Source organism: Pipistrellus kuhlii, unplaced genomic scaffold (assembly GCF_014108245.1).
Source record: "Pipistrellus kuhlii isolate mPipKuh1 unplaced genomic scaffold, mPipKuh1.p scaffold_m20_p_74, whole genome shotgun sequence".
NCBI classification, from domain to species: Eukaryota; Metazoa; Chordata; class Mammalia; order Chiroptera; family Vespertilionidae; genus Pipistrellus; species Pipistrellus kuhlii.
In genome coordinates this window covers 342808-368177 of record NW_023425578.1, presented here as the reverse complement: position 1 = coordinate 368177, position 25370 = coordinate 342808, and the positions used below count along the sequence as shown (strand labels likewise).

Here is a 25370-nt window from a genome sequence, read left to right as displayed (position 1 = left end):
AGGCGCTATCCACACAGGAGCGCTGGGTGCTGCGTGCTCCTGGGCGAAGCGCTTCCCTTCAGAGCCCACTCCTCGTGTGGCATGGGCACAGGATACCCTTCCTGGCAGCAGGGCAAACGTGCCCAAGAGCAGGTCTTCCAACACTGCAGAAGGCTGCCCCGCTGGGAGGGAGGGTGCTGCCCTGTTGGATACTGAGGCTGAGGGGCAGGCCCGAGCCTCGCTGGTTTCTGCCCAGCCCTGCCCTCCCACCCTTGGGCCGAGTGCCTTCTTGCTGGGTCTCAGGGAGCCCTCTCCAGCTGTAAGCCCCTCTGTCCTGCCCCCTCAACCCCCCCTTAGAATGTCCTGCCCCGGAGCGATCAGCAAGGACAGCGCCTTGTGGTCGTATGGCCTTCCACACCCAGGGCTCTGCCTCCAAGGCCTCGGGGTACACCTCCAGGGGCGCCATTCACACAGCTAACTTGGGGGGGGGGGGGGGCGCCAAGCACCGGCAGCGGTGGCTGCCCACCTGGCCGCCTCTGCACGCTGCCCAGCCCGCGGGGTCAGCAGCCCACCCTCTGCTGCGCTTCGGAGCCCAGGGATTGGCCAACAAAAGTCTGTTGTGCTGCTGGGCCCGCTTCCAGCCGAGCCCGCGCCCGCGCCCCGTCCGGCTCTGCCCGGGGCCCCGCCCCGCCCGGCCCGCCGCGAGCGCCTCCGCGGCCATGGCCCGGCGCCTGCAGCAGCTCCGGCACAGATGCCGCGGCGGAGCTGGCGGGTAGGAACTTGCCCGGGGGCGGGGGCCGGGGCCGCCACTGCCTCCCCTCCGCCCTCCCGGCGCTCGCTCTCCGGGCTCCCGGGGTCCGCGGGGCGGCCGCCCCAGCCCGCCTGGCGCAGCAGGAAGCCCGCGGGCCGTGGCTTCCCGGGCGCCGCGGCGGAGGAAGTCGGCGGTGGGGGGCCGCGGCGCCCGTGGCCCAGCCCGCGCCCCGCTCGGCGTCAGGTGGGCGGAAGGGCGGGCCGTGCGGGGTGGGCGGCGGGCACCGGAGCCGCACACGCCCGCGTCGCCGGGAGCAGCGCGCCCAGCCTGCCAGCCCGGGGCCGCGGGGCGTGCGCGACGCCGCGCGCGAAAGCGAAAGCTGCTGCCGGGCCTCGGCCCCGGCAACTTCGCGGCGGCCGGACTCCCGTGATGGTGAGCGACCCCGGCCGCGGCGCCTCCGCCGCGAGGAGCTGCGCGGGGCGGGGAGGCTGCCAGCCTTTGCGGTGCCCGGCCTCAGCCCGGGCGGCCAGTCTCTGCCCGATCCGTGGGGGAGTGGGGCCGGGGCCGCGGGCCGGGCCCAGGGTGGGGCCGCGGAGGAGTTGCATGCCGTCTCCCCGACGCACCGAGTAGTTTCCGCGGTTCCGGGAGGGGAGGGGGCCGCGCAGCTCGGGGACCGGCCTGCGCCTCTCCCGCGGCAGAAGGGGCTGGAACGGCGGCCGACTGCAGGCCAGTTGCGCTCCCGGCCGCCTGCGCGGGGTTACCTGTGGATGGCGGGGAATCCCTCGCCCTGGCGGGGAGGGCAATGGCGCCCCTGGCGGCCTCTGTTCGCCCTGCGGGGTTTGCAGGGAAACTGCAGGGCTTCCTGCCCCCAGGGGTGCTCAGCGCGCAGGCCCCTGGTCGCCCCAACCTCACGCCTGGAGCATTTGGGGCTCAGAGCTGTAGGGGGGCAGGGCCGTTAGCTCCTCGGACTTCTGGAAGGTGTGGGCCGCCCCGGGTCCCCAGCAGGAGGCGCCGCCGGCCTGCTCTCTGGGGGCGCAGGGTGGGCGGGAAGCGCCCGGGCGCAGGAGGCCGAGTGAGATCCGTGCCGGAGGGCCTGTGGGTACTGGTGGCCCGGCGCTCCTGGGCACCAGGGGGACTTGCTGTTTGGGGGGGTGCCTGTGCGTTTGTGGGTGACAGGTGTCTCCAAGCCCGGAGGACGATGGTATCCCCCTGCTGCTGCGCCCAACCTGCGGGCCTGCAGAGATCCCACCCTCTTCTGCTTGTCCTAGAAGCAACTCTCAGCTTCTCCCGGGACAGAGGGCTCGCTCGCCCTCAGGGCCCGCTGCCCCCGCAGCAGCTGGTCCTCAGAGCCGCCTGCTGCTCCGGCCTGGCTGCCAGCAGGCGCCCGCCCCGCTGTGGGAGGCTGAGTCACCGCCCGCCGTGCCAGGTGGGGCGCTGGAGGGATCCCCTCGGCTCTCCCGGTGCTCGCAGCGGCCTTCTCCGGACCGGGCTGTGGGCGCCCAGGGGCTGGGGAATCAGGCTCGTCTGTCACGGCACCTAAGACGGCCCAGGCCGGCCCTGCGGCCGCCCACCACCCTCACCCACCACCCTCGTGGCCCCCTCGGCTCCGTCCTGCGGAGAGAGGGTGAGAAGCCACGTGGAGAAGGCTGTTCAGCTGACTTTTATTTTTTAAATCAATCTCAGAGAGGAAGGTAGGAAAAAATCAATGATGAATCATTGATCGGCTGCCTCCTGCACGCCCCCTACTGGGGATCGAGCCTGCAGCTCAGGCAGCTGCCCTGATGGGAATGGAACTGTGTCCTGGTTCATAGTTGACAGACACTCAGCCACAGCCCCGCGGGCGGGCCAGCGGTACCCTTCACCATGGTAACTGCCTCCCCCGGCCCCTCCGCCTGGATGGCCCCCTTGTGTCTGTCCCTCTAATAGTGCCCCATTGAGGGCGTGGCTGACCACCCGCCGGGCCCGGGGCACCCGTGGCACCCGTGGCTCTCTGCGCTGCTGCCAGGCCCCTCCCTAGCCCAGCGGCCGGCACCTGGAGGAACGTGGATGGCCCCACCTGGAGAGGATGCGGGGGAGGCAGCTCCCTGTGCAGAGGTGCAGCCAGCCTGAGTCAGGGGTGTGTCCTGACCTGGCCCTCGCCCTCTTCGGGGACTGTCGGAAAGCCCCGCGGGAGGCTGGCTCCTGGCCGGGGACCCTGCCTGCACGGGGAGGCGGCTCAGACAGGCCCTCTGACCCCACTCGAGGGACCCCCGCACGGCCTCGGGGGCGGCCCCTCGCTGGGCCTCGGCTTCCACCTGTGCGGTGAGCAGGCTCAGCTGGCCCAGTGTGCGGGCCGGTGGGCAGCGCCCTGTGGCCGGGGGGGGGCGCAGGAAGGGGGGTACCCCAAAGGGCGAGGAGGCGAGCGGTGCTGTGTGAGGGGGGCCGTGCATCCAGAAGGCGTCTTAGACGCGCGCTGGCTCCTTCCGGGACCAGAAGGCAGCCCCCATCCCTGCGAGGCCGGCGTGGGGCTGTGCTCGGGTCCCGGGCCCACAGGGAGTTCTGTGGCTGCCGACCGGCTCACACCCCTCGGCGTCACTGCCAGTGCCTGGGAGCGAGAGCAGGTGCTGGGGACCCCCCTCCACAGGCCCTAACCGCCCCACCGGGAGCCGCCCTGCCCTCCGCCTGCCGCCCAGCAGTGCTGCCTCGCAGAGCCTTCGCACCCGTTTTCAGAGGGGAGAGCCGGCCAGCCCCGGTGGGTGTGGGTTGGCGACTTGCTGTTGGCTTTTCGGTGCAGAGAGGTGTCAGCGCCTGCTGCCCTGTCCCCGTGCAGGGCTGGGCGCGCCAACCCGCCCTGGAAATCTCCGCGAGGCCGGGGCCGCGGGAGCTGGCCTCCCTGAGCCTTGCTCAGGCTGCTCTTGTGCTGAGAGCCCCGCGGCGCAGACCGGCTGAGCGGGTGCCAGGAGCCCGTGGGCGGTCAGCAGGGAGGGAGCCGTGCTGTCCTTTCCCCTGGCCCTGGCCTGGCCGGGTGGATGGATTTGGGGCAGGAGTAGCAGGAAGAGGCTGGACGAGGCCTGGGCTGGAGCGGAGTTTAGGGGTTCCAGCGCCGTGTGAGGAGGGGCCCTGTCAGTGAGGAGCCACAGGTGGGGAGCTCCCAGTGTGCGGACCAGCTGGGCTCCCCCTTGCAGGTGTGGAGCCCCCCAGGGCACTGGCACTCTGTCTGAGGCCCCCACGACCCCGGCCTCTGCCAACCTCTCTGCCAGGTTGACCCCGAGTCCCTGGAGGCCGGCTCCAGACCTCCTCCCCGCCCCGCCCCGCCTCTCCCCTCCTCTGGCCGCTCGGGTGTGGTGGCAGGGGTGGCGTAGCAGGGGCCGAGAAGTCAGTGCCCTCACACCCACCCAGAGGCCATCTGGGGGCATACGGAGCCTTTTCCCCTCCCTCCTGGTCGCTCCCGAGGATGTGGCTCTGGTTGAGTGAGGCCTGGGCCCCGCCCGCTGCCCGCGGCACGTGCCTGTGGTGGCCGCCTGAGGCGGGGCAGTGCTGCCTGGGGCCGGGCCTTCCCGCGGGGCCGGGCGGGCAGCAGGGCGGGCGGCAGCCAGGACCGCCTGGGGCAGCCGCTCGCCATCCCGTCCCCTGAAGCCACACCTGCCGAGGGGGCTCCGCCGTGTGCGCGCCCCGGCCCGGGGGCCGCAGCCCTGGTGGGGGGGCCGCTGGGCCTTCTCTGGCACCGCCAGCTCCGCTGCCCCCGCCTGCCTGGGAGCCCCACCCCCATCCCTGTCCAGCGTGGAGTCCGCGGGGACTCCCCTGAGGGTTTAGGGTCCTCTTGCTCGAATGGCTCTGGGCAGGAGGTGCCTGGAGAGGTGGGTGCCCGCGGGAGTCAGCATCCGGGGACCAGGCCCCTGTGGAGGCGGCGGCACTGCTCACAGCCCTGGTCACTCCGGGCCGGGGTTTCGGGGCGGGGGGGCCCACAGGGCCTGTCTGGGGCTGGGCCGGCTGTCCTGGTCCCAGCCCGCGGCCCGCCCAGGTGTGTGCACCGCTCAGCCACTCATGGGGGGCGGGAGAGGTGAGGGGTGCCCCAGAGCCAGCCTGCCCCAGCCCAGCCTTCAGACGGGGGGGGGGGGGCCGCCAGGATGGACACGAGGCCGCGGAGGGAGGGGTCCTGGCCAGAGCAAACCGTGGACAAAGCGCATTAGCAGGAGGGAGCGTTCTAGGAGCCGCAGTCATTTCTGCTCAAACCCTGACTCCCCAGTGCTGCGGAGGGAGTGCTCGTGGGGGACGGGGTCCCGCGCCTGCAGCTGGCTGGCAGCACCTGCCAGACGCTCACCTCACGACTGTGACCTTTTGGCCTCGGTCCTCCCCCGGGATTGGGCTCCCTGCGAGCCTGCGCCCGTAAGGTGGTGACCAGTGGTGTCTGACCATTGTGCCCGGTGCTTCCGGAGGGGGAGCCCGGCGGCCTGGGGCCTTCCTGCCGCCTGGGCAGGTCCCCTGGCACCGCGGCAGCTCGGGTGCCGCCCTCCTCACCCCCGTTCGCCCCGCAGGGCATCTGGCGGATCCCCGTGGACGAGATCGACCGGCCGGGCAGCTTTGCCTGGCACATGAACCGCTCCATCGTGCTGCTGCTCAAGGTGCTGGCCCAGCTGCGGGACCACGGCACCCTGCTGCGCGTGTCCTCCATGCTGCAGCGCACGCCGGACCAGGGCAAGTGAGTGCCGCGCCACCGCCCCCACACCGCCCCGCGCCCGCCGCCGGGCGCCAGGAGGCCTCGGCAATCAGCGGCCCTCTGCCAGAAACCGGGCGGGGGCGGGGACCCAGGGAGCCGCGGCTCACCCGGCCCAGCCCCTCCTCGCCGTCTCCCTCAGCTGCCCTGGGCCAGGCGCTGGGCGGGGCCTCGGCGGGGCCTAGGGCGCACAGGTTCGTGGGGGAGAAGCAGAGCCGCGGCCACTGCCAGCCCAGGACTGGCTCCTGGAGAGCAGCCCGGGCAGATGGAGGGGCACCTGAGGGCTCTGGGCGGCCCTGAGGCTCCGCCGCCCTCTCTGTGCCCGTGTGCCCGCAGGAAGTACCTGCGAGATGCCGACCGCCAGGTCCTGGCGCAGCGGGCCTTCATCCTCACCGTGAAGGTGCTGGAGGACTCCCTGAGCGAGCTCGCGGAGGTACCGCCCGCCCCCTCCCTCCCCTCCCCTCCCCTCCCCTCCCGGGTCCTGGTCCCTCTGGGTTCCCCCGTGTCCACCTGTGAATGGCACCTCCCGCCCAGATCGGGGTTCCACCGCCGTCGTGCGCAGGCGGCAGCCATGTGGGCTTGTGGTCAGTGCGGGCGAGTGACGGGCCCGGTCCCAGCCCTGTGCCTGGCAGCAACAGCTGTAGCGACAGCATGGCGAGCGTGCGTCCCCTCACCCAGCTCCGCTGGCTTCCCGGCCCCGTCCCTGCCCGCCCCCCGAGGCCGCCCCCATCCGTGTGACAGCTGCGACCAGAAGCCCAGGGTGGCCGCTGGCTCAGCAGATGGGACCTGAGCAGAACAGTCCCCACAGCGCCCTGCCCAGGAGGACTGGCCAGGCTGGGGTGCAGGGCCAGGGCAGCCGCCAACCCTCCCCCCAGCCTTTGCACTGGGGGCGTGTGAGCCCAGGACAGGCCTGGCCGCCCCCACCCCGCCCCCAATCCGGTGCCCAGGGCCGCCCTGAGGCTCACACTGAGGGCAGGCTGGCCGGCACGGGCCTGTTGGCAGCCGGGCCTCCTCCCGCCCCGCTGCCCCTCCAGGCTGGGGGTCCGGCGGGAGGGCCTTCCTCGGGCAGGTCTCCTGGCCCCCGGCAGGTGGGCAGGCCTGGAGCCGGGAGGTTTTCGGTGGAGACACCCAGGCTGCCTGTCCCCTTCGGCTCTCTCTCTCACAGGGGTCAGAACACCCGGGGCCCAAGGCCTGCGGCCTCCCCGCGGCCAGGATGACCACCGACGTCCCCCACAAGGCCAGCCCCGAGGACGGCCAGGAGGGCCTGCCGCAGCCCAAAAAGCCGGCCCTGGCCGACGGCTCTGCGCCGGGGGCCGAGCCGGGGGGCCGGGCATGTCCCCTCGGCCACCGGCCGGCGGCGGATGCCGGGGCCGGAGCGGACCCGGGCAGGGAGCGCCAGGACAGGGAGCCCCGGGCGGGCCCCGCGGAGCCCATGGACACGGGCGAGGCCGCCGCCCGCCGCCTGGACTCGGAGCGGGCGCCGCCCCTGCCGCCGGGCCGCTGCCCCCGGGACCGGGCCCCGGAGAGCCGGCCGGCCGAGCTGTCCCTGGAGGAGCTGAGCATCAGCGCCCGGCAGCAGCCCGGCCCGCTCACGCCCACCGCGCCGGCCCCTGCCACGGCCGCCTCCGCCCCGAGGGCGGGGGGCCACGCCGAGGAGCTGCCGCCGCGGCCCAGCCGCAAGAGGAAGCTCCTGGAGGACGCCGAGTCGGGCAAGACGCTGCTGCTGGACGCCTACCGCGTGTGGCAGCAGGGCCAGAAGGGCGTGGCCTACGACCTGGGCCGCATCGAGAGGATCATGGCCGAGACCTACATGCTCATCAAGCAGGTGGGTGCGGGCTGGCCCGGCAGGAGCCGTCTGCCTCCCGGTGTCCTGCCCGAGCCGTCCGCCTCCCGGTGTCCCTGTCCGGAGCCCTCTCCCTCCCGGTGTCCCTGCCCGAGCCGTCCGCCTCCCGGTGTCCCTGTCCGGAGCCGTCTCCCTCCCGGTGTCCCTGTCCGGAGCCGTCTCCCTCCCGGTGTCCCTGTCCGGAGCCGTCCGCCTCCCGGTGTCCCTGTCCAGAGCCCTCTCCCTCCCGGTGTCCCTGTCCGGAGCCGTCTCCCTCCCGGTGTCCCTGTCCGGAGCCGTCTCCCTCCCGGTGTCCCTGTCCGGAGCCGTCTCCCTCCCGGTGTCCCTGTCCGGAGCCCTCTCCCTCCCGGTGTCCCTGTCCGGAGCCGTCCGCCTCCCGGTGTCCCTGTCCGGAGCCGTCCGCCTCCCGGTGTTTCTGTCCGGAGCCCTCTCCCTCCCGGTGTCCCTGTCCGGAGCCCTCTCCCTCCCGGTGTCCCTGTCCGGAGCCCTCTCCCTCCCGGTGTCCCTGTCCGGAGCCCTCTCCCTCCCGGTGTCCCTGTCCGGAGCCGTCTCCCTCCTGGTGTCCCTGTCCGGAGCCGTCTCCCTCCCGGTGTCCCTATCCGGAGCCCTCTCCCTCCCGGTGTCCCTGTCCGGAGCCGTCCGCCTCCCGGTGTCCCGGCCCGGCTGGTGTGTCAGTGTGGTCCCACCACCGCCGTCCGCTGTCCGAGGGTCCCGCTCCGAGAAACGGCAAGTGTGGCGAGGAGCCTGCCGTGTCCCACATGGTGCACTGGACCCGTCACCGCGCCAATGAGACGGGCAGAGGCCGGCCGTCCCCTTCAGCAAGGTGTGCGGTTCCGAAGGAGAAGCCACTTCACAGGACCCTCTCGGGTCCAGGGAGGGAGACCCCGAGGCCCCGGCGTGACGCTCAGGCCCTTCCTCCTGCTGAGAGCAGAGTCCTCCTCCCGGCGGGGCCTGCCTCTTTAAACGATGGTTAGGCACAGCTCGTCGTCTGCCTGCCGGATGGCTCCGCCGGTCAGAGAGTCCCCCGATGCCACGTTCAGGTTCAGTCCCGGTCAGGACGCACACAGAAAGCAGCCTTTGGCCTGGCCGGCATGACTCAGTGGGGAGGGTTGACTCTGCTCGTGCCAGGGTTGCAGGCTCGATCCCCACTAGGGGGCGTGCTGGAGGCAGCCGGTCCATGAGTCTCATTGTGGATGTTTCCCTCCTCCTCTCCCTTCCTCTGGGACGTCAGTTTGTACAAAAGGACGTGGTCACAGGCGTGAGCTTGGTGTGGCCAGAGGGCCAGAGCTTCGGTCCTGACGGCAGACCTGGGGCGGAGGTGCACCTGCCAGGTTCCGGGGGGCTGGCCGGCCTCTGACCTGGGGTGTCCCCTGCCAGGTGGACGAGGAGGCTGCGCTGGAGCAGGCTGTCAAGTTCTGTCAGGTGCAGCTGGGGGCTGCCGCCCAGAGACAGGTGAGGCCCCTGCGGTCAGCGCGGCCGAGGGGAGGTGAGCAGAGGGAGCTGACCTCAGGCCCGTGGGGAGCCCCTGACCACTGCCTGTGGGGGGCCATCGTACAGCCCAGACCCACCCGCAGTACGTGACCTCAGGTTCCCCCAGCGCCCTCGTCTGTACGCGAGGACAGGGCCCCGGGGCGGCCCCCCCACAGGGGCTGGGGGTGTCCAGCAGCAGCAGTGTCAGGAGGCAGCTGGGGCACTGGCCTGGCGAGGTGCCCCCAGCAGCATGAGGCTCACCAGGGCGTCCCCCCACTCAGTGCAGTGGGTCCAGGCGGGTCCGCTCCCCCTGGCACCCGGCCCCTTGTGGCTGTCCCCTCCCGAGCTGTGCCATCCCCCCCGGAGGGTGGGTGCTCAGTGGAAGAGGCTGTGGGTGAAGGCAGGCCCAGCGGGTGGAGAACCGAAGGCCTGTAGCCGGGCTGCGGGCACGGCCGGGCGGGGCGGCCTGGGTGCCGCAGCCTGGCCCGGGAGCTGCCCCAGGACTGGCCCCGGCACTGCGGCCCCCGTCTCCCGCATCGGACACTCAAGCCCGTGCCCGGGAGCCGCTCTGAGCCCCGCCGTGGCCTGGGCGGCCCCTCTGAGCGGCGAGCGGCCGGCGGCGTGGGGCCAGCGAGGCCGAGTGCGGGCTGTGGACGCCCAGCCTGCCTCCCTCACCTCCCTTTGCCTCCCAGGCCTCAGGGGACACACCCTCCACCCCAAAGCACCCCAAGGACAGTCGAGAGAACTTCTTCCCTGCAGCCGTGGCCCCCGCAGCCCCCGACCCCGTGCCAGCTGACCCTCTCCACCGGCCCAGCGACACCCACCCCAAGCCCCGGCCCGCGCTGCCTGCCGCCTCCGCCGCCTCCGCCTGCCCCCCCTCTGTGCCTGCCTCCACCCCAGACCCGTCCAGGGACCCTGGGCCCCCCCAGCCACACAGGCCCGAGGCCACCCCGCGCCCTGGTGAGTCAGTGCCTGCGGAGTGGGAGGGATGGGCCGGGCCCCTGCCACCTTTCGGCCACTCACCCCGTGGCGGGGCGCACCCTGCACCACCTCTGAACCCCACCCCATCTCCGTCTCCCCAACTGTGGAGTGGGGTGAGGAGGGCGGGACCGGGCAGGGCCCAGCTTCGGTTATGTCTTTATCTGGGGACGAACAGATAAAGGGATAAAGTCCCAGGCGGAGGTTTGGGGGTGGGGGTGACCTCACAGGCCTGCTGAGGGGGGCAGGGCGGGCTGAGGGCTCCTGCAGGAGGAGGCTGCTCTCCCTGCCCGGCTCTCCCCGCATGGGGCCCCAGGAGCTCCCGCGCGCTGTGTGCGGACAGTCTGCCCTGATTGCCGGGCAGCCATGAGGCAGGGCGTGCCAGGCCTGCAGCGGGGCAGCCTCTGTCCTGGGGACCTTAGGTCACAGGCCGGGCCGGGCTGGTCACGCCTGTCTGTGTCCACGCCTGTCTGTGTCCACGCCTGCCTGTGCCGGGCAGCAGAAGCGAGCGGTCATTCCTGCCAGGCAGGGCGGCCTCTCGCCTGCAGGAGGCGGGTGCTCCTAGCAGAGGGCCCTCCACGGGCAGAGCAGGAGGGGAAGGTGAGGGGAGACTGGCCAGTGTGGCCGGGGCCTCTGGGCCAAGAAGAAGAGGGGAGCAGGGTCGCACCCAGAACCTGGAGGGGCCGGGGGGGCAAGCAGACGGCTGGCCAGTGGCCCGGCTGCCGGCCACGGGCAGTCCTCGTCCCCAGCCCATCAGGTCCTTGGCTCCACCAAGGCCAGTCCCTGGCCCTGCCTCGTGCCAGGGAAGGTGTGGCCTGGTGGGCGGGATGGGCCCACATACCGCTCCGTCCTCTGGCCAGCAGTTCCAGCGACTCTTTCTGCCCGCCGCCTGCGACTGGGGGTGGGGCCCTGGCCTCGGTGTGGCCACCCCCGTGCCCGGGGCCCACGGTCCTGGTGCAGGGAGGGCCGGTGGTTTCCTGCCGGCACAGTCTGGCCTCACCGGCCATGGTCCCAGAGGAACCGCTGCTGGTCCGTGGGCTCCCCACTCACCCCCGGCAGGTCCCCTGGGGGTGTCCCAGGGCAGGGGGGCGGGCCTGGCCTCGGGCTGCTGGAGGCTGTAGCCACGGCCCCTGTGTGCCCACAGAGGGAGAAGAGCTGGCAGGAAGGGCAGAGGGTGCCGGCTTGCCGCCCCCGGAGCCGCAGTGCGCCGAACCGGTGAAGACGGCTCCCCAGGGCCCCCCAGCAGAGCCACACGGCTGGCCTGCCGCGGCCGCCCCCCGTCCCGGCGCCGAGCCCGCTGGCGGCCAGGGTAAGGCTTCGGAGAGCAGCCGGTGGGCTTCCCGGCAGCGGCTCCTCCCGCCCTCGGAAGGACTGAGGGCCTGGGGGGGACGGGAGCCCCGAGAGTCCCTCTTCACCCTCAGCTCCCCGGGAAGCGAGGGCAGGCACGCCCAGCTCTTAGGGGCGGAGGGGCCCTTACCAGCGGGACGGGAGGCGGGCACATGGGCGGGCGGGCAGGCAGCAGGTGGCCAGTGGCCCGGTCAGAGCCCATTATGTCCGCCGCCCCCCCAGCCAGGCCCGGGCAGCTCGGCCGAGCCTCCAGGCCTCCCGGAGGAGGGCCGGCCGCTGGCTGGGCGCTGCTCCTTATAAAGGCAGGGCTCAGGCTGGAGGCCCGCCAGGCCCCACCGCTCCCCCGGCCGTCCCGGAACCGCCGCTTCCGGCCGCTCAGCCCGGCGCCGTGTGCCGAGCGCGAGCACCCTGGGCTCTGGGTCCGAGCTGGGGAGACAGCCAGGCTCAGCCCGTGCCCGCCCCCAGCTGCCAGCTCCAGGGTGCCCAGCAGTGGGAGCACCCAGCCCCCCGAGGGCCACCTGGGCCTGGCGGAGCCCTGCCGGGCCAAGGCGCGGCCCCTGCCCATCATGCCGAAGCTGGTCATCCCCTCGGCCGCCACCAAGTTCCCCCCCGAGATCACCGTCACGCCGCCCACCCCCACCCTGCTCTCGCCCAAGGGCAGCGTCTCCGAGGAGACCAAGCAGAAGCTGAAGGTGACGGCGGGCGGGGGGGGGGGGGGCGCGGGGACGGGGGGCCGGCCGGCCGCTGACCCGTGCCCTGCCCGTCTGCAGTCGGCCATCCTGTCCGCCCAGTCGGCCGCCACCGTGCGGAAGGAGAGCCTGTGCCAGCCGGCGCTGGAGGTCCTGGAGACGTCCAGCCAGGAGTCCTCGCTGGACAGCGACACGGACGAGGACGACTACATGGACATCTGAGGGTCCCGCGCCCTGTGCACCCCCAGACCCCCCCCAGCCACCGGGGCGCCTCCCCCCAGGGGCTCCTCCCGCCCGCCCGCCCGGGTGGGGGGCTGTGCCCACCCAGTGGGCCCGCGGAGCCTGGCTCAGCCGCGAGGAAAGGGCGCCGTGGGAGCTGGCACCGCAGCGCCTTTCCTGTGGAATGCCGGCTCACCGCGCCCGCCCCCAGCAGCCCACCCGTGTCAGGTCCCCCACCCCCTTTTTTGGTTTCTTTTCTAATAAAGATGCAACTGTTCTTCCTGCCTCTGTCCACCTGGCCTCCCTTGGCCAGTGGCTGTCAGTCCTGGGTTCCACCCACGGCCTCTGCAGCCCCAGGAGCCCAGGGCGCCGGCTGGGGTGGGGAGGGGGGTAGCTGGCTGGGGCCGGGCAGGGCACATCCTTCCGATGAGGCGAGCCGGACCGGGAAGGACACGGGGGAGGGCTGGTCCCTCTGGTGTGGGGATGGGGAGGCAGGGCTCAGGCCGTGCTGAGGGGCTGGCTTGCACCCCAATGTGGTGGGGCTTAGGGGTTCAGGAAGGGCCCCCCACACGCCCTCTCACAGGACTGGCCACATGAGTGGTTGGTGCGCTGGCCCCAGTCAGGACACATGCCAACAACCGTGTCTCTCTCTCTCTCCCTCTTCCTAAAACAACCCATGACCCCGGCCCGTGTGGCTCAGTGGATAGAGCGTCAGCCTGCAGGCCCAGGTTCGATTCCCGGTCAGGGCACAGGCCCGGGTTGGGAGCTCCATCCCCAGCAGGGGCGTGCAGGAGGCAGCGGTCCATGGTTCTCTCTCCTCATTGCCGTTTCTCTCTCCCTCCCCCTTCTCTCGGAAACCAATAATAAACAAACAGGTAAACAAGAGCCGCAGCTCCAGTGCCGGCTAGAAGGAGGGCATGGTGCCGGCCTTTCTCCTGGTCCGCCGGCCGCCCGGCATCCCCCCACCGGCCTTCCCCAACCGGCCCCAGGAACTCCCGGGCCGAGGCCCCGCGCCCGCCCCCAGGCTGGGTGTCCGGCCTCAGCGTCCGCCCCGGCCCCCAGCCGTCTGCCTCGCCGGCGCTCCGGTCCCGCAGTTCCTATGGGAAGATTTCCCACGGCGCGAACGGGCCGGCGGAACCAGGCCGGGCTCGGCATACAGGGGGGCCCCGGCCGGGTGTTCGGGCTCTGTGGGAAAGTGGGGGAGGGGCCTGGGAGACAGGTTCGGGGTGAGTCTGGGACGAGCTGCCTATTGCTCTCCTGGCTGCAGGTCCCTGGGGACCTTAGAGGTTAGGAGGTGCCCGCGAGGGGGCGGAGAGGCTGAGGGGAAAGGCGTGGCCTTTTTTTTTTTTTTTTTTTTAAGGTGAATCCTCACCTAAGGGTATTTTTTCCAGATTTTCAGAGAGAGAGAGTGGGAAGGAGAAGTGAGAAGCCCGGATGTGACTGCCTCCCCGACCAGCCCTGACCGAGGCCGGAATGGAACGGTTAGCGGGGCGGTGCTCTAACCACTGAGCCCACCAGTCAGTGCTGGTTTGAGAGTCTGTCAGAGGCTGGGAGTGATGGGGCTGAGGAACAGAAGGTGTCTTGGCGTTCTAGCTGTGCACCTTCAGGGCCCTGGTCTCTGCCCACCGACCGGTCAGCACCAGGGCGGGAGTCACCGGCCGTTGCCACGGCCCTGGTTTGGCTGCTTCTCTGGGCCCGGAGGGAGCTGAACGAACCCAGATGTTATCTGCTGGGGGGAAAGGTCAAGGCCGTCTGTCTACACCCCGTGAGCAGCGATATGAAAGGCCAGGGGGTCTGTCTCTCTGCCTCTGTCCCCCCATTCCACTTGGCAAGGAATTTCCCCAGCTTCTCCCAACCCTGCCTCATGCATGCCCACAGGAGGTGCCCAGGCCCCCAGCGGCCCTGCTGGGCTGTGTGTTCCCACCCCCCATCCCCACCCCAGACTGGCATCCCTGGTGCCTGCAGGTGCCACCTCTCTGACACAACTCCGGCCTGCAAGCCTCTCAAGGGGCGGTGCCCGGGGAACAGGCTGGCAGACCCGGAGGCAGAGCCGGTGGCAGCCCAGGGTCTGAGCTCCTGCCCCCCACCCCCACCCCACCACCCCGGCCAGCTCCTGGCGAGAACCCGGTGGACTTCCCGCAACTGGATGGCACCCTGTAATTTAAAAGGTTTTAATAAATGTCACTCCGATATTCAAAACAGAGCAAGCGAGCACTTCATCGCCCGTAAAGGAACCAGTTCTACCTGCAGCAGCGACTCCTTGCTCAACACCAAGGAGCACAATCGGGCCAAGGACTGACCCACTGGGGACGAACAGAATGAAGCAAAATAAAAGCCTCGTTAGAGTGTGGATGGCAACTGTATCCTCTCTAAGGCTCTTTTTAAAAATATATATTTTTATTGATTTTTTATAGAGAAGAAGAGAGAGGGATAGAGAGCTAGAAACATCGATGAGAGAGAAACATCGACCAGCTGCCTCCTGCATACCCCCTACCGGGGATGTGCCCGCAACCAAGGTACATGCCCTTAACCGGAATCGAACCTGGGACCCTTCAGTCCTCAGACGGACGCTTTATCCACTGAGCCCAACCAGTTTCGGCTCTAAGGCTCTTAAGACTTCTAGATCCTAATCACCGTCGGTGATTAAACATGGAATCCCCTATCCTAAACAGGCGTCTGCTGTTAATAGGATTAAGACAAACTGGTGCAGGTTACTGGCACCGAGACCCTGGTCCCATGGTCCTCCCGCCGGACAGAGGTGGGAGCCGGGAAGATGGCTCTGGGGGAGGACCATCGGTCCGCACCCCAGCCCCGGGGATGGCCCTGCGCCTCCCAGGGCCCACCCTCCTCACCTGCACCGCCTGGAGGGCGGGCGACGCACGCGGGGGTTGTGCAAACTCAGCACCGGGAGGTGGGGCTGGGCGGCTTCTCTCCAGAATCCCGGCCCTTCCCTCCCCCATCACCACTTCCCTCTCCCCAATCACCACCTCCCCCTGATCACGATCGCAGCCCCGAAACTGGATGGAACCTGACAACCCCCACCCACCCACCCACCCATCTCCCTGCGGGAAAACAGGCCTCGGGGTGAGGCCCCGCTGGAGTGGAATCCCGGATCCCAAGGACAATCCAGTCCCCCCCCTCCCCCTTCTCCCCCTCCCCCCAGCTCCAGCCTTTCCGGAAGCCTCCGGCCGCTCTGCGGGCGCCGGGTCGGGATCCAGCTGTCAGAGCCCCAGCCTCCGGACGTCGGGATCCGGCTGCTCGGCCCCACCCGAGCCCCAGGCCGCGGGCCAGTGTAACGGCGCAGACCGCCCGCCGGGGTGCAGGCACCGCGGACTTTGAGAGGGACGCAGTGGGGGGGGGGGGGGGGGCAGGGCGGGTATTGGTGCAGGGCGTGGCGGGCGGGGAGGGCGGGAGGCGGGGCGGGGCGGGCGCTGGAACTCGGCCGCCTGCAGCCTCCCAGCCTCAGCACAGCCGCGCCGCCCGCTGCACCGCCCGCTGCACCATGCAGCCGCTCCTGCTGCCCTGGGCCCTGCTGCTCCTCGCGACGGCCCTCGGCCCCGGCCCCGGCCCCGGCCCCGTGGCAGGTACGTCCACCCGCCTTCCTGTCCCCGGTCTGCCCGTCCGTCTGGGGCAGGCGGTCCCAGAGCGGAGTCCCCTCGGGGCTCAGCCTCCCACCATCTGTCAGGCTGGCTGTGGGCAGGACCGGGGCCGTGGGGAGGAATTGCGGGTTCCAGAGTCAAGGGGCCGCCCGGCAGGGAGGGTGCCCACCCTCTGCCTGTGGAGAGCCGGGAGGCATGGCTGGCCGGGAGGGGAGTCGCTAGGCAGGTGGCAGGCTCAGAAGAGCCCTGGGCCTGAACCCCAGCCCTGATTGGGGGGTGGGGGGGTGCTTGACCACGAGGGAGCTCCCTTTAGTCTCACTTCCCCCCCTTCCTGGCCAGAGGCAGGATGTGGGTCCTTGTCAGGGTGGAGCCCGACTCCCCCCAAAAAGAGTGGAAGAACCACACTGCAGAGCCAGGACCCTGCCCCCCGCCCTCCCGCCCTCCCGCCCGCCTGCCCCTGCCTTCTGGGCGAGGCTAGAGGTCACCGGCCTCCAGACCAGACCGCCCGGGCCTCCCTGCCTCCCCAGCGGAGAAGAGCCACCACCCTCCTGCCACCTACCTGCAGCATCACTCACCACCCGCCCCACCCCCGGGAGCCTCAGGTCATCCTCAGCCAATAAATATTTATGGGCCTCTGGGTGGAGGCCCGGCCTCTGGACTGCCCCCTTGAGGGGCTGACCCCAGCCTCAGCGCCTCCACCAGGGGGTGCAGACAGGCCCCTGGGGCCCCTGAGGGTGCATCAGCCGAGGGGGCCTCCTGGAGCCTGCAGCTCAGCCTGTGCCCTGACAGAATCGAACCCGGGACCCTTCCGTCTGCAGGCGGAGGCTCTGTCCCCTGTCCTCCTGTCCCCGGTCTGTTCGTCTGTCTGTGGCAGCTGGCCCCCGAGCCGATGCCAAACCTGCTGGGGCTGGGCTCCTTCCGGTGCCACAGGGCTGTGCCTCTGGGGGCACTGCCCTTCCCCCCTCGTTCTAGCCCGTCTCTCAGTGAACTCCCGATTTCTCCCCACGGCCCCCAGTCCTGCCCATAGGAGAGTCCCCCGGCCCCAGGCCGTGTGGGCGTCCGCCGTCCACACACAGCCCCGTCCGCGCCGGCCGCCGGGCGTGCCCCTCGCTCAGGGTCACCCGGAAACACACGGGCCCTACAGGAATTGGGGGGGGCAGGGGCTCTGCCTGGGACAGCTGCTCAGGGCCCCCCCTCCTGTCCCCAGGCGCCCAGGGGACCTGCTCCGGCCGCTGCGGGCAGCGGGACGGCCTGTGCTCCTGCCACCCCACCTGCGCCGGCCTGGGCACCTGCTGCTCGGACCTGCGGGACTTCTGCCTGGAGATCCAGCCCTACTCCGGCTCCATGATGGGCGGCAAGGACTTCCTGGTGCAGCACCTGCACTGGCCCAGGCCCTCGGACCCGGTCATCTGCAGGTGGGAGCGCCAGGGGCCCCTTCAGTCCCACTCCCCCCGCGCCCCTTCCCGGCCAGAGGCGGCAGGACGGGTCCTCGTCAGGCCCAGCCCCCCCACCCCCACCCCCACCCCGCCCCCGTGTGCTGGGCGGAGCCCTGAGGGCCGGGACGGACGCAGACGGCGGCTACGGCGGGCTGCGCGGTCGGTCGGTCCCTGGGAGCTCAGGGACCCGCCCGCCCCGGCCCGGCCCCAGCCCCTCCGCCCCGCCCTCCGCAGGTTCAAGGAGAGCGTGCAGACCCTCGGCCACGTGGACCTCTCGGGCCGCGTCCACTGCGTGTCGCCCCTGCTCTACGAGACGGGCCGCATCCCCTTCACCGTCTCCATGGACAACGGCGCCTCCTTCCCGCGGTCCGGCTCCTGGCTGGCCAGTGAGCACCCGCCCGCCCGTGGGGACGCCCGTGTGATCTGTGCTGATCACTCGGGCCCAGCCGGGTTCCCAGACTTCTCTCCCCGCCCCCTGGCACCCAGACAGGGGGCCCCGCCCAGAGGGCCGGCCTCATCCTGTCCTCCCGCCGGAGCGGCCAGGGCCCCCGAGGCCCCAGGGACCGACCTGCTTTGTTCCTGGGAGACCCCCCCCGGGCCCTGCCCCTCACCGCCCCTCCCTCCGCCCAGTGCACCCCAGCAAAGTGTCGGCCTCGGAGAAGAGCCAGCTGGTGAACGAGACTCTCTGGCAGTACTACGGCACGCCGGGCGCCGGGGGCAACCTCACCGTCACCTGGAGCGCCGCCGCCCTGCCCAGCAGCGCCGTCCACATCGAGCTGTGGGGCTACGAGGAGCAGGGTGAGCCCGGCCGCGGGGGCGTCCCCAGAGGGAACCCGCAGGGGAACTGGCCGGGCTGAGGGCCGAGGGAAGGGGGAGGAGGGAGGAGGGAGGAGGGAGGAGGGCCGGGCGGGGCGGCCTGGCCTCCGCCAGAGCGGATGCGGGCCTCCCCCTGAGTCCGGGGTCTGCCCGGAGCAGTGGCCCGAGTGCAAGGGCAGCCGGGGGCTGTGGGAGCAGCGGGCCACCCCGCCTCCTCCGCTCGGGGGCCTCGGCCGGGGGGCGGGGCTGACGAGGGGGGCTGACGGGGTGCGGGGCTGATGGGGGGGCCTGACGGGGTGCGGGGCTGACGGGGTGCGGGGCTGACAGGGGGGAGCTGACCGGGTGCAGGGCTGACGGGGGGGTGCTGACGGGTGCGGGGCTGACGGGTGCGGGGATGACGGGGGCTGACGGGGGGGGGGGGGCCTTGGCCGGGGTGCAGGGCTGACGGGGCCTTTCCCCCTCAGGGAAGCCGTACTCAGGGGACTGGAGGGCAAACTGGTCCTACCTGTACTCTCTGGCCACCAACACCCCCAACTCCGGCTCCTTCACCTTCGTGCCCCAGCCCGCGGCTCCTAACTACCAGAGGTGGCAGGTGGGAGCGCTGAGGATCGTCAGCAGCCAGCACCACGGGGGCGCCAAGTAAGGACGCGCTGCCCGCTGCCCGCAAGCTCCTCACCTGGCAGGGGCCGGCAGTGGGGGGACGGAGGGCCGGGCGGGCGGCGGGGGGAGGGAGGGGGAGGGAGGGGGACGGAGGGCCGGGCGGGTGGCGGGGGGGGGGCGGAGGGAGGGCCGGGCGGGCGGCGGGGGGCGGGCAGCCCTCACCGTGGGCCTCTCGCAGGGACGTGCAGGCGCTCTGGAGCAACGAGCACGCCCTGGCCTGGCACCTGGGCCCGGACTTCCAGGCCGACCCCGTGGCCTGGGCCCGCAGCCAGTGCCAGGCCTGGGAGGAGCTGGAGGACCAGCTGCCGGACTTCCTGGCGGAGGTGCCGGACTGCCCCTGCACCCTGGCCCAGGCCCGGGCCGACTCCGGCCGCTTCCACGTGAGTCCTCCCTCCCTCTGCTCCCCCCGCCCGGCCCGCCCAGGAGCCAGGGAGGGGCGTGTGGGGCCGGGGCCACACGGGGGGGGGGGCAGACGGAGGCCCCTGGAGGCGGGTCTGGGTCTGAGGGCCCTGGTGGGAGCGAGGATGGGCGATGGGCGATGGGCGATGGGCCTGGCAGAGCCTGAGGCCGGCAGCTGACAGTGCCCGCCGCCCGCAGACGGACTACGGCTGTGACATGGAGCGGGGCAGCGTGTGCACCTACCACCCGGGCGCCGTGCACTGCGTGCGCTCCGTGCAGGCCAGGTGAGCTGGGGGCGGGGTGGGGCGGTGAGCCCCGGGGGAGGGGGCAGGGTGAGCGGGGGGAGGGGGCGGGGGGACGGGGGGGTGGAGCCCCGGGGGGAGCGGGGGGGGGGGGTGGAGCCCCGGGTGGAGCGGGGGGGGGGAGCCCCGGGGGGAGCGGGGGGGGGAGCCCCGGGGGGAGCGGGGGGGGGGGGGGGCCCCGGGGGGGGCGGGGGGGGGGGGAGCCCCGGGGGGAGCGGGGGGGGGAGCCCCGGGGGGGCGGGGGGGGGAGCCCCGGGGGGGGGGGCGGGGGGGGGGGGATGAGCCCCTGTGCTGACCGGCCCGGCCCGCAGCCCCAGGTACGGCGCCGGCCAGCAGTGCTGCTACACCCGGGAGGGCACGCAGATCCTGACGCACGACAGCACGAGCGGCAGCACCCCGGACCGCGGCCACGACTGGGGCGCGCCCCCGTTCCGCGCGCCGCCGCGCGTGCCCGGCCTGTCGCACTGGCTGTACGACGTGCTGAGCTTCTACCACTGCTGCCTCTGGGCGCCCGACTGCCCGCGCTACCTGCGGCGCCGGCCGTCCAGCGACTGCCGCGCCTACCGGCCGCCGCGCCTGGGTGCGTGCGGGCGGGCCGGGCGGGGGTGAGGGGCCGGGCCGGCGCCGCGCCGCTGACCCTCCGCCCCCGCAGCCTCCGCCTTCGGGGACCCGCACTTCGTCACCTTCGACGGCGCCAACTTCACCTTCAACGGGCGCGGCGAGTACGTGCTGCTGGAGTCGGCGCTGACCCGGCTGAGCGTGCAGGGCCGCGCCGAGCCCAGGACCGCGCCGCAGGGTGAGCCCGGGCCGGGGCCGGGGCCGGGGGTGGGGGCGCGGGGCCGGGAGCCGCCGCTGAGCCGCCTCTGCACCCCGCACCCCAGGCCGGCAGGAGCGGGGCACTGGGCTGACCGCCGTGGCCGTGCGGGAGGAGGACTCGGACGTGGTGGAGGTGCGGCTGGCGGCCGGGGCGGGGCCGCTGCAGGTGCTGCTGAACCAGGAGGTGCTGAGCTTCGCCGAGCAGAACTGGATGGACCTGAAGGGTGAGCGGGGGCCGGGCGGGGCTCCGGTCCGCCACCCGAGCCCGGGCCTCCCACCCGGGCCTCCCCCTCTGCCCGGCTGCCGGGCGCAGGGCTGGTGTCCGAGCCGGAGGTGGAGGTGGAGCCTCAGGCAGCCCTCTCCGCTGCACGCCCCCTCCGAGCCCCCGAAGTGCCCTGCCAGGCGGCTGTGGGCACACGGTTCTCGGATCCTGGAGCGAAGCCCCTGGTCTGGTCTGGAGCCTTCTCGCCCGGAGCCCTCCCCCCACGTCCCCCCCAGAGCCCGGAGACGCCAGGGCCAGGACCGGTGCTGCTCCCTGACCCAGGGCCGGGGGGCAGCCGCTCCCTGCCCCCCCGCCCGCCTCCCCACCCAGAGCTGTGGCCTCAGGGAGCGAATGAGGGAAATGACTCCCGGCTGGGGGCGTGGGGGTGTGGGCCGGGCTGTGGGCACCGAGTGCAGGGGCCCTGGCAGGGGCGGAGCCGCTGCCTCCCAGCCAGGGAGGGGGGCCTCAGACTGGGGAGGGGGCGGTCTCCTCAGCACCCGGGGTCCCGGCACAGGTGCGGGCCAGGCGTGGTGGAGTCCCAGTCGCAGGCAGGTCCCAGGCGCCCTGTCCTTCCCCCGAGGCCCACCCTGGGGCGGCGGCAGGGCCACGGGGCCCCCAGGAGGCCGCGCTGACCCCCCCCCCCCCGGCCAGGCATGTTCCTGTCGGTGGCGGTCGGGGACAGGGTGTCCATCATGCTGGCGTCGGGGGTGGGCGTGGAGGTCGGCATCCAGGGCCCCTTCCTGAGCGTGGCCGTCCTGCTGCCCGAGAAGTTCTCCACCCACACGCGCGGCCTCCTGGGGACCCTCAACGGTGACCCCACCGACGACTTCACGCTGCGCAGTGGCCGAGTCCTGCCGCCCACGGCCAGCTCCCGGGAGCTGCACGGCTTCGGCGCTGACTGTGCGTGCGGCCGCGGGGAGGGGGGGACAGGGCGGGGACCCCAGGCCCACACCCCAGGCCCACACCCCCCCCAGCCCCGGGGAACCCAGGCCCACACCCCCCCCAGCCCCGGGGACCCCAGGCCCACATCCCCCCCAGCCCGGGGAACCTCAGGCCCCCCCCCCCCAGCCCGGGGACCCCAGGCCCACACCCCCCCCAGCCCGGGGACCCCAGGCCCACACCCCCCCCAGCCCCGGGGAACCCAGGCCCACACCCCCCCCAGCCCCGGGGACCCCAGGCCCACATCCCCCCCAGCCCGGGGAACCTCAGCCCCCCCCCCCCCCAGCCCGGGGACCCCAGGCCCACACTCCCCCAGCCCGGGGACCCCAGGCCCACACACCCCCCGCCCGGGGACCCCAGGCCCACACCCCCCGCCCGGCCTGCCTCTGTCTCCCCAGGGGCTGTGCAGAACGCCTCCTCGCTGCTCACCTATGACTCCCCGCGCCTGGTCAACACCTTCCTGAAGGGGCCCAAGCACGACCCCACCTTCCTGCCGCTCTTCCCCGAGGAGACGGCCCCCCCCAGCCAGGCCACGGTCGAGCTGTGCGGAGACGACAGCTTCTGCATCTTCGACGTGGCGGCCACCGGGAGCCTGAGCGTGGGCAACGCCACGTGGGCGGCCCACCAGCTGCACCAGCGGCACGTGCAGAGCCTGCAGCCTGGTGAGGGGGCGGGGTGCTGGGGCCGGGGTGCTGGGGGCGGGGCGCCGGGGGCGGGGCGCCGGGGGCGGGGCAGGCGCTGCACGGGGACGGGTGGGCATCAGCACCCTGTCCCCGCCCCAGTGGTGTCCTGCGGCTGGCTGGCCCCGCCCTCCAACGGGCGAAAGGATGGCACCCGCTACCTGGTGGGCTCCACTGTCTTCTTCCACTGCGACAACGGCTACAGCCTGGACGGGGCAGAGGTCAGCCACTGCCAGGCCGACGGCACCTGGTCCAGGCCCACCCCGACCTGCCACCCAGGTGAGGCCCGGCCCCGCCCACACACTTGTCAGGCCCCGCCCACACACTTGTCAGGCCCCGCCCGCGCACTGGCCCCGCCCACACACTTGTCAGGCCCCGCCCGCGCACTGGCCCCGCCCACGTGTTTCGCCTTAGCGCCCACGACCCCGCCCCACTCCGCGCTTCCGGCCGCACCAACCTCCCGCCCGTCCCCAGGCCGGAGCCACACGGTGCTGCTGAGCATCATCTTCGGAGGCCTGGCCGCGGTGGCGGTGGTCGGGCTGATCTACGTGCTGCTGCGACGCAGGAAGAGCCACACGTGAGACCCCGCCCCCGCGGTCCTGCCCCCCTCCGCTCCCTGGTCCCTGGGCCCCGGGGGCGCTGGTGGGGTCCTGGGGCCTGCCTAGCCCTCCCCTCTCTTGCAGGTCCCCCTGGACTTCGAGGCCCTGAGAGGGCGGACACTCTGCACCCGGCCAGGCCGCCTGGGCCGGAGGCCAGCCTCCCGGTAGCAAGGCCCCGGCTTCCGCCAAAGCCTGGCACCTGGGCCCAAAACCGACAGCCGGACCCGAGGCCCGGCTCGGCCCGGCCGGCCTCTGACTGCACCCTCAGCCCCCGTTTCCCCAGACCCCAGGCCCCATGCCCTGAGCCCCAGCAGCTGCCTCCCAGCCCCAGCCCTCCAGCGTCTGGTACTCAACTGTCAATACCTCATCCCGGCGCCCATGCCCATGCCGCTGCCTCATACACGGACACCTGGTGCCCCGACACCCAGCTGCCTTGATCCTCAGCCCCCGGGCCCGGCCACGACGGCAGGGGGCCCAGGCCAAGAGCCCCACCCTCCGAGCACCAGGCTTGTAACCGGCTCCCTGAGATGCCACGGGGACAGCCTGCCTGCCTGTCCCGTGGAAAACAAGCCCGTGCCGCCCCTCCCTGTTGTCCGTGTCCGTGTCCGTGTCCGTGTCCGTGCTCTTGCTGTGCTTTGGTTCCAGAAGTTCCACACGCCCCTCGGGGTCCAGGGGGCCCTCCTGGGTCAGGGCCCTCCTTGGCCTCCGTCTCTCCAGGGCCCCCTGGTGACGAGGGGAGGAAGGGCGTGGTGTCTGGGTGTCCAGAAGAGGAGAGAATGAGAGGGAGCCGGCCTGCCCTCCCCAGTCCCACCACCTGCCCCTTCACCTGCAGAGAGCTGGCCCTGGGACCCCGCCCGTTCCTGGCAGGGCCGAAGCTGGGGGCATGCCCGCCATCCTCTCACCGGGTCCGTGTTCTGGGCCCCGGACACACGCCACCCAGGAGAGTCCAGACGCTGAGCATGGAGCCCAGCTCATGCCCCTGCTGCCCGCCTGAGCCCGGCCCCTCTCCCAGGGCCAGGGGCTGGCATGGGAGCACAGTGAGGAGCCCCAAGTCCCCTCGGGTGATGGGGTCATGGAGGGCCTGACAGGGCAGCAGTTACGTGTCAGAAAGCACTGAGGAGGGCGGGGGCTGGAGGCCGGAGCCCCTGGCCAGGCGGGCACCACTGTCAGAGGGGCGGGAGCCAAGCGGATAGTGTGCCTACAGGATGAAGAGCCTTGGGAGGGCCCTAGCCCGTGTTGCTCAGTGGATAGAGCCTTGGCCTGCAGACTGAAGGGTCCTGGGTTCGATTCCAGTCAAGGGCATGGACCTTGATTTGGAGGCTCGGCCCCGGCCTGGGCCTGGGCTTGGGCCTGGTCGAGGGCATGCAGGAGGCAACACATCGATGTTTCTCTCTGTTTCTCTCTCTCCCAAATCTCTCTCAAAACCAATGGGGTGGTGGGGGGAAGCAGCCGGGAGGGCAGAGTTGAGTGAAGCCCTCCTCACTGTGGCCTGCAGCACCAAGAGTGGCCACACGGGGGCAGAAGAGGGTAAGAACGGCCAGCCCAGGTGAAGGCTGTGCCAGGACCCAGAACACGGGCGGGAGGGCAGCGAGCCCCGCCTGCAGCCGCGCCCCCAGCTGGGCTCACAGCCTCACCCCGGCACCTCAGCTGGGAGGGCTGGAGCCGCCCCCAAGCCTCGAGCTCCAGGCTGCACCAGGCACCCCGGGTCGTCCAGCTGGCACTGACTGCCAGGCTGCAGCCCAGAGCGCCCTCTTTGGCGAGGCCCGGGCAGAGGTGGGGGCTGGTGGCAGGGCCAGGCCTTGTCTCAGGGGTTTCTGGAAGTGGGCGAGTACACAATGCGGGGGGTTTGGGGGACCCCCAGGGACGGGGCCCAGGAGAGGAAAGGAGGGCAAGAAGGTTGGTGCTCCTGCCGTTCCAGAACCCCCCTTCTCCACCTCTGGCTTCCGGCTCAGGCCGGGGGCTGAGGCCCCCTCGGCTCAGCTGTGGGGCGGGTCCTTCTTCCTCTGCACCAGCGGTGGGGCAGGCCGACTCCGCCTCAGGCCTGAGAGCAGGGGCTGCTGGGGCCGGGCCGGGGTCTGGGGTCTCACTGCACCCACACATTCCTGGCCCCGAGACAAATGCAGAGACCGGCCCCAGCCAGGGCCCAGCCGGGCGCGTGTCCGGGTGAGCGGTCAGGCTGGTGGTCCAGGCAGTCAGACACGTGGAGCAGACGAGCAGGAGGGTTGGGGTGGAGAGAGAGGGAGGGCCTGGCATTGAGGCTGTCTTCACCCCCCAGTAAAGCACGGCTCCCCTGAGCATCCAGCCCCGCCCCACCCCTCGGGGACAGGCCCATCCAGCAGGAGGGGTGCGCTGGCTGCCCCCACCCCCGCATCAGGCACCCTCTGTGCCGGGGCAGACCAGGCTGGGAAGCCCCAACACCTGACAGGGTTTTCCCGAGGGCCCGGGGGCAGGGCTTCTGTCTGGGTCTGTGTGAGGGCGGGAGTTCCCGGAGCCCTGCATGGACCCCCTCCCCACTGATACCCAAGGCGGGGACCCCACCTCAGGGAAATGGAGCCCCAGGAATCCAGACAGCCACGCCCGGTGGTCACCTCCCATACAAGAATCAATCCATGAATGCCTCAACACGGAACCGCCGCCCGGCCGGCCGGCCTGGCACACGCTGAGCGTCAACCTGTGAACCTGGAGGTCACGGCCAGACTCCCGGCCAGGGCCCAGGCCCGGTTGCAGGCTCCATGCCCAGTAGGGGGCGTGCAGGAGGCAGCCGGTCTGTGATTCTCTCTCATCCTGGATGTTTCTCCCTCTCCCTTCCTCTCTGAAACCAATAAAAACATTTAACATAATGTTGTTTTTTTAAGTAGATGACTAGATAGGCTCATGTATACAATGGGAGATT

The 25370-nt window shown here is 72.0% G+C and overlaps 2 protein-coding genes across 7 annotated transcripts in view; both read left to right on the top strand.

Annotated features, from left to right (window-relative positions):
- The window catches only part of CABIN1 (calcineurin binding protein 1), a 60576-nt gene extending 48504 nt beyond the window's left edge, over window positions 1-12072 (top strand). For 3 of the 4 annotated variants that reach the window (XM_045576106.1, XM_045576104.1, XM_045576105.1), the window contains exons 30-37: window positions 5245-5408; window positions 5760-5856; window positions 6589-7248; window positions 8644-8718; window positions 9429-9696; window positions 10859-11023; window positions 11527-11753; window positions 11832-12072. In XM_045576106.1, coding sequence (XP_045432062.1) covers window positions 5245-5408; window positions 5760-5856; window positions 6589-7248; window positions 8644-8718; window positions 9429-9696; window positions 10859-11023; window positions 11527-11753; window positions 11832-11972 — 1797 coding nt within the window. In that variant the 3' untranslated portion in view covers window positions 11973-12072. Of the gene's footprint in view, window positions 1-5244; window positions 5409-5759; window positions 5857-6588; window positions 7249-8643; window positions 8719-9428; window positions 9697-10700; window positions 10723-10858; window positions 11024-11526; window positions 11754-11831 lie in introns of those variants that run through there. The other variant, XM_045576107.1, reaches the window with a different exon arrangement.
- Window positions 12073-15433: 3361 nt separating this feature from the next.
- Window positions 15434-22699, top strand: SUSD2 (sushi domain containing 2). Of its 3 annotated transcripts, none has more exons than XM_036422924.2 (15): window positions 15434-15553; window positions 16776-16983; window positions 17239-17390; window positions 17635-17798; window positions 18281-18459; window positions 18659-18860; window positions 19078-19163; window positions 19493-19761; window positions 19834-19977; window positions 20063-20221; window positions 20911-21159; window positions 21597-21860; window positions 21981-22157; window positions 22353-22455; window positions 22562-22699. In XM_036422924.2, the coding sequence occupies exons 1-15, from the start codon at window positions 15472-15474 to the stop codon at window positions 22584-22586; spliced, it is 2463 nt and encodes an 820-aa protein (XP_036278817.1). In that variant the 5' UTR covers window positions 15434-15471; the 3' UTR covers window positions 22587-22699. The 3 variants fall into 3 exon arrangements, with proteins under 3 accessions (XP_036278817.1, XP_036278818.1, XP_036278819.1); XM_036422925.2 differs by having other exon boundaries at window positions 19834-19984; window positions 20070-20221; XM_036422926.2 differs by having other exon boundaries at window positions 15457-15541; window positions 16770-16983.
- The last annotated feature ends 2671 nt before the right edge of the window (window positions 22700-25370 follow it).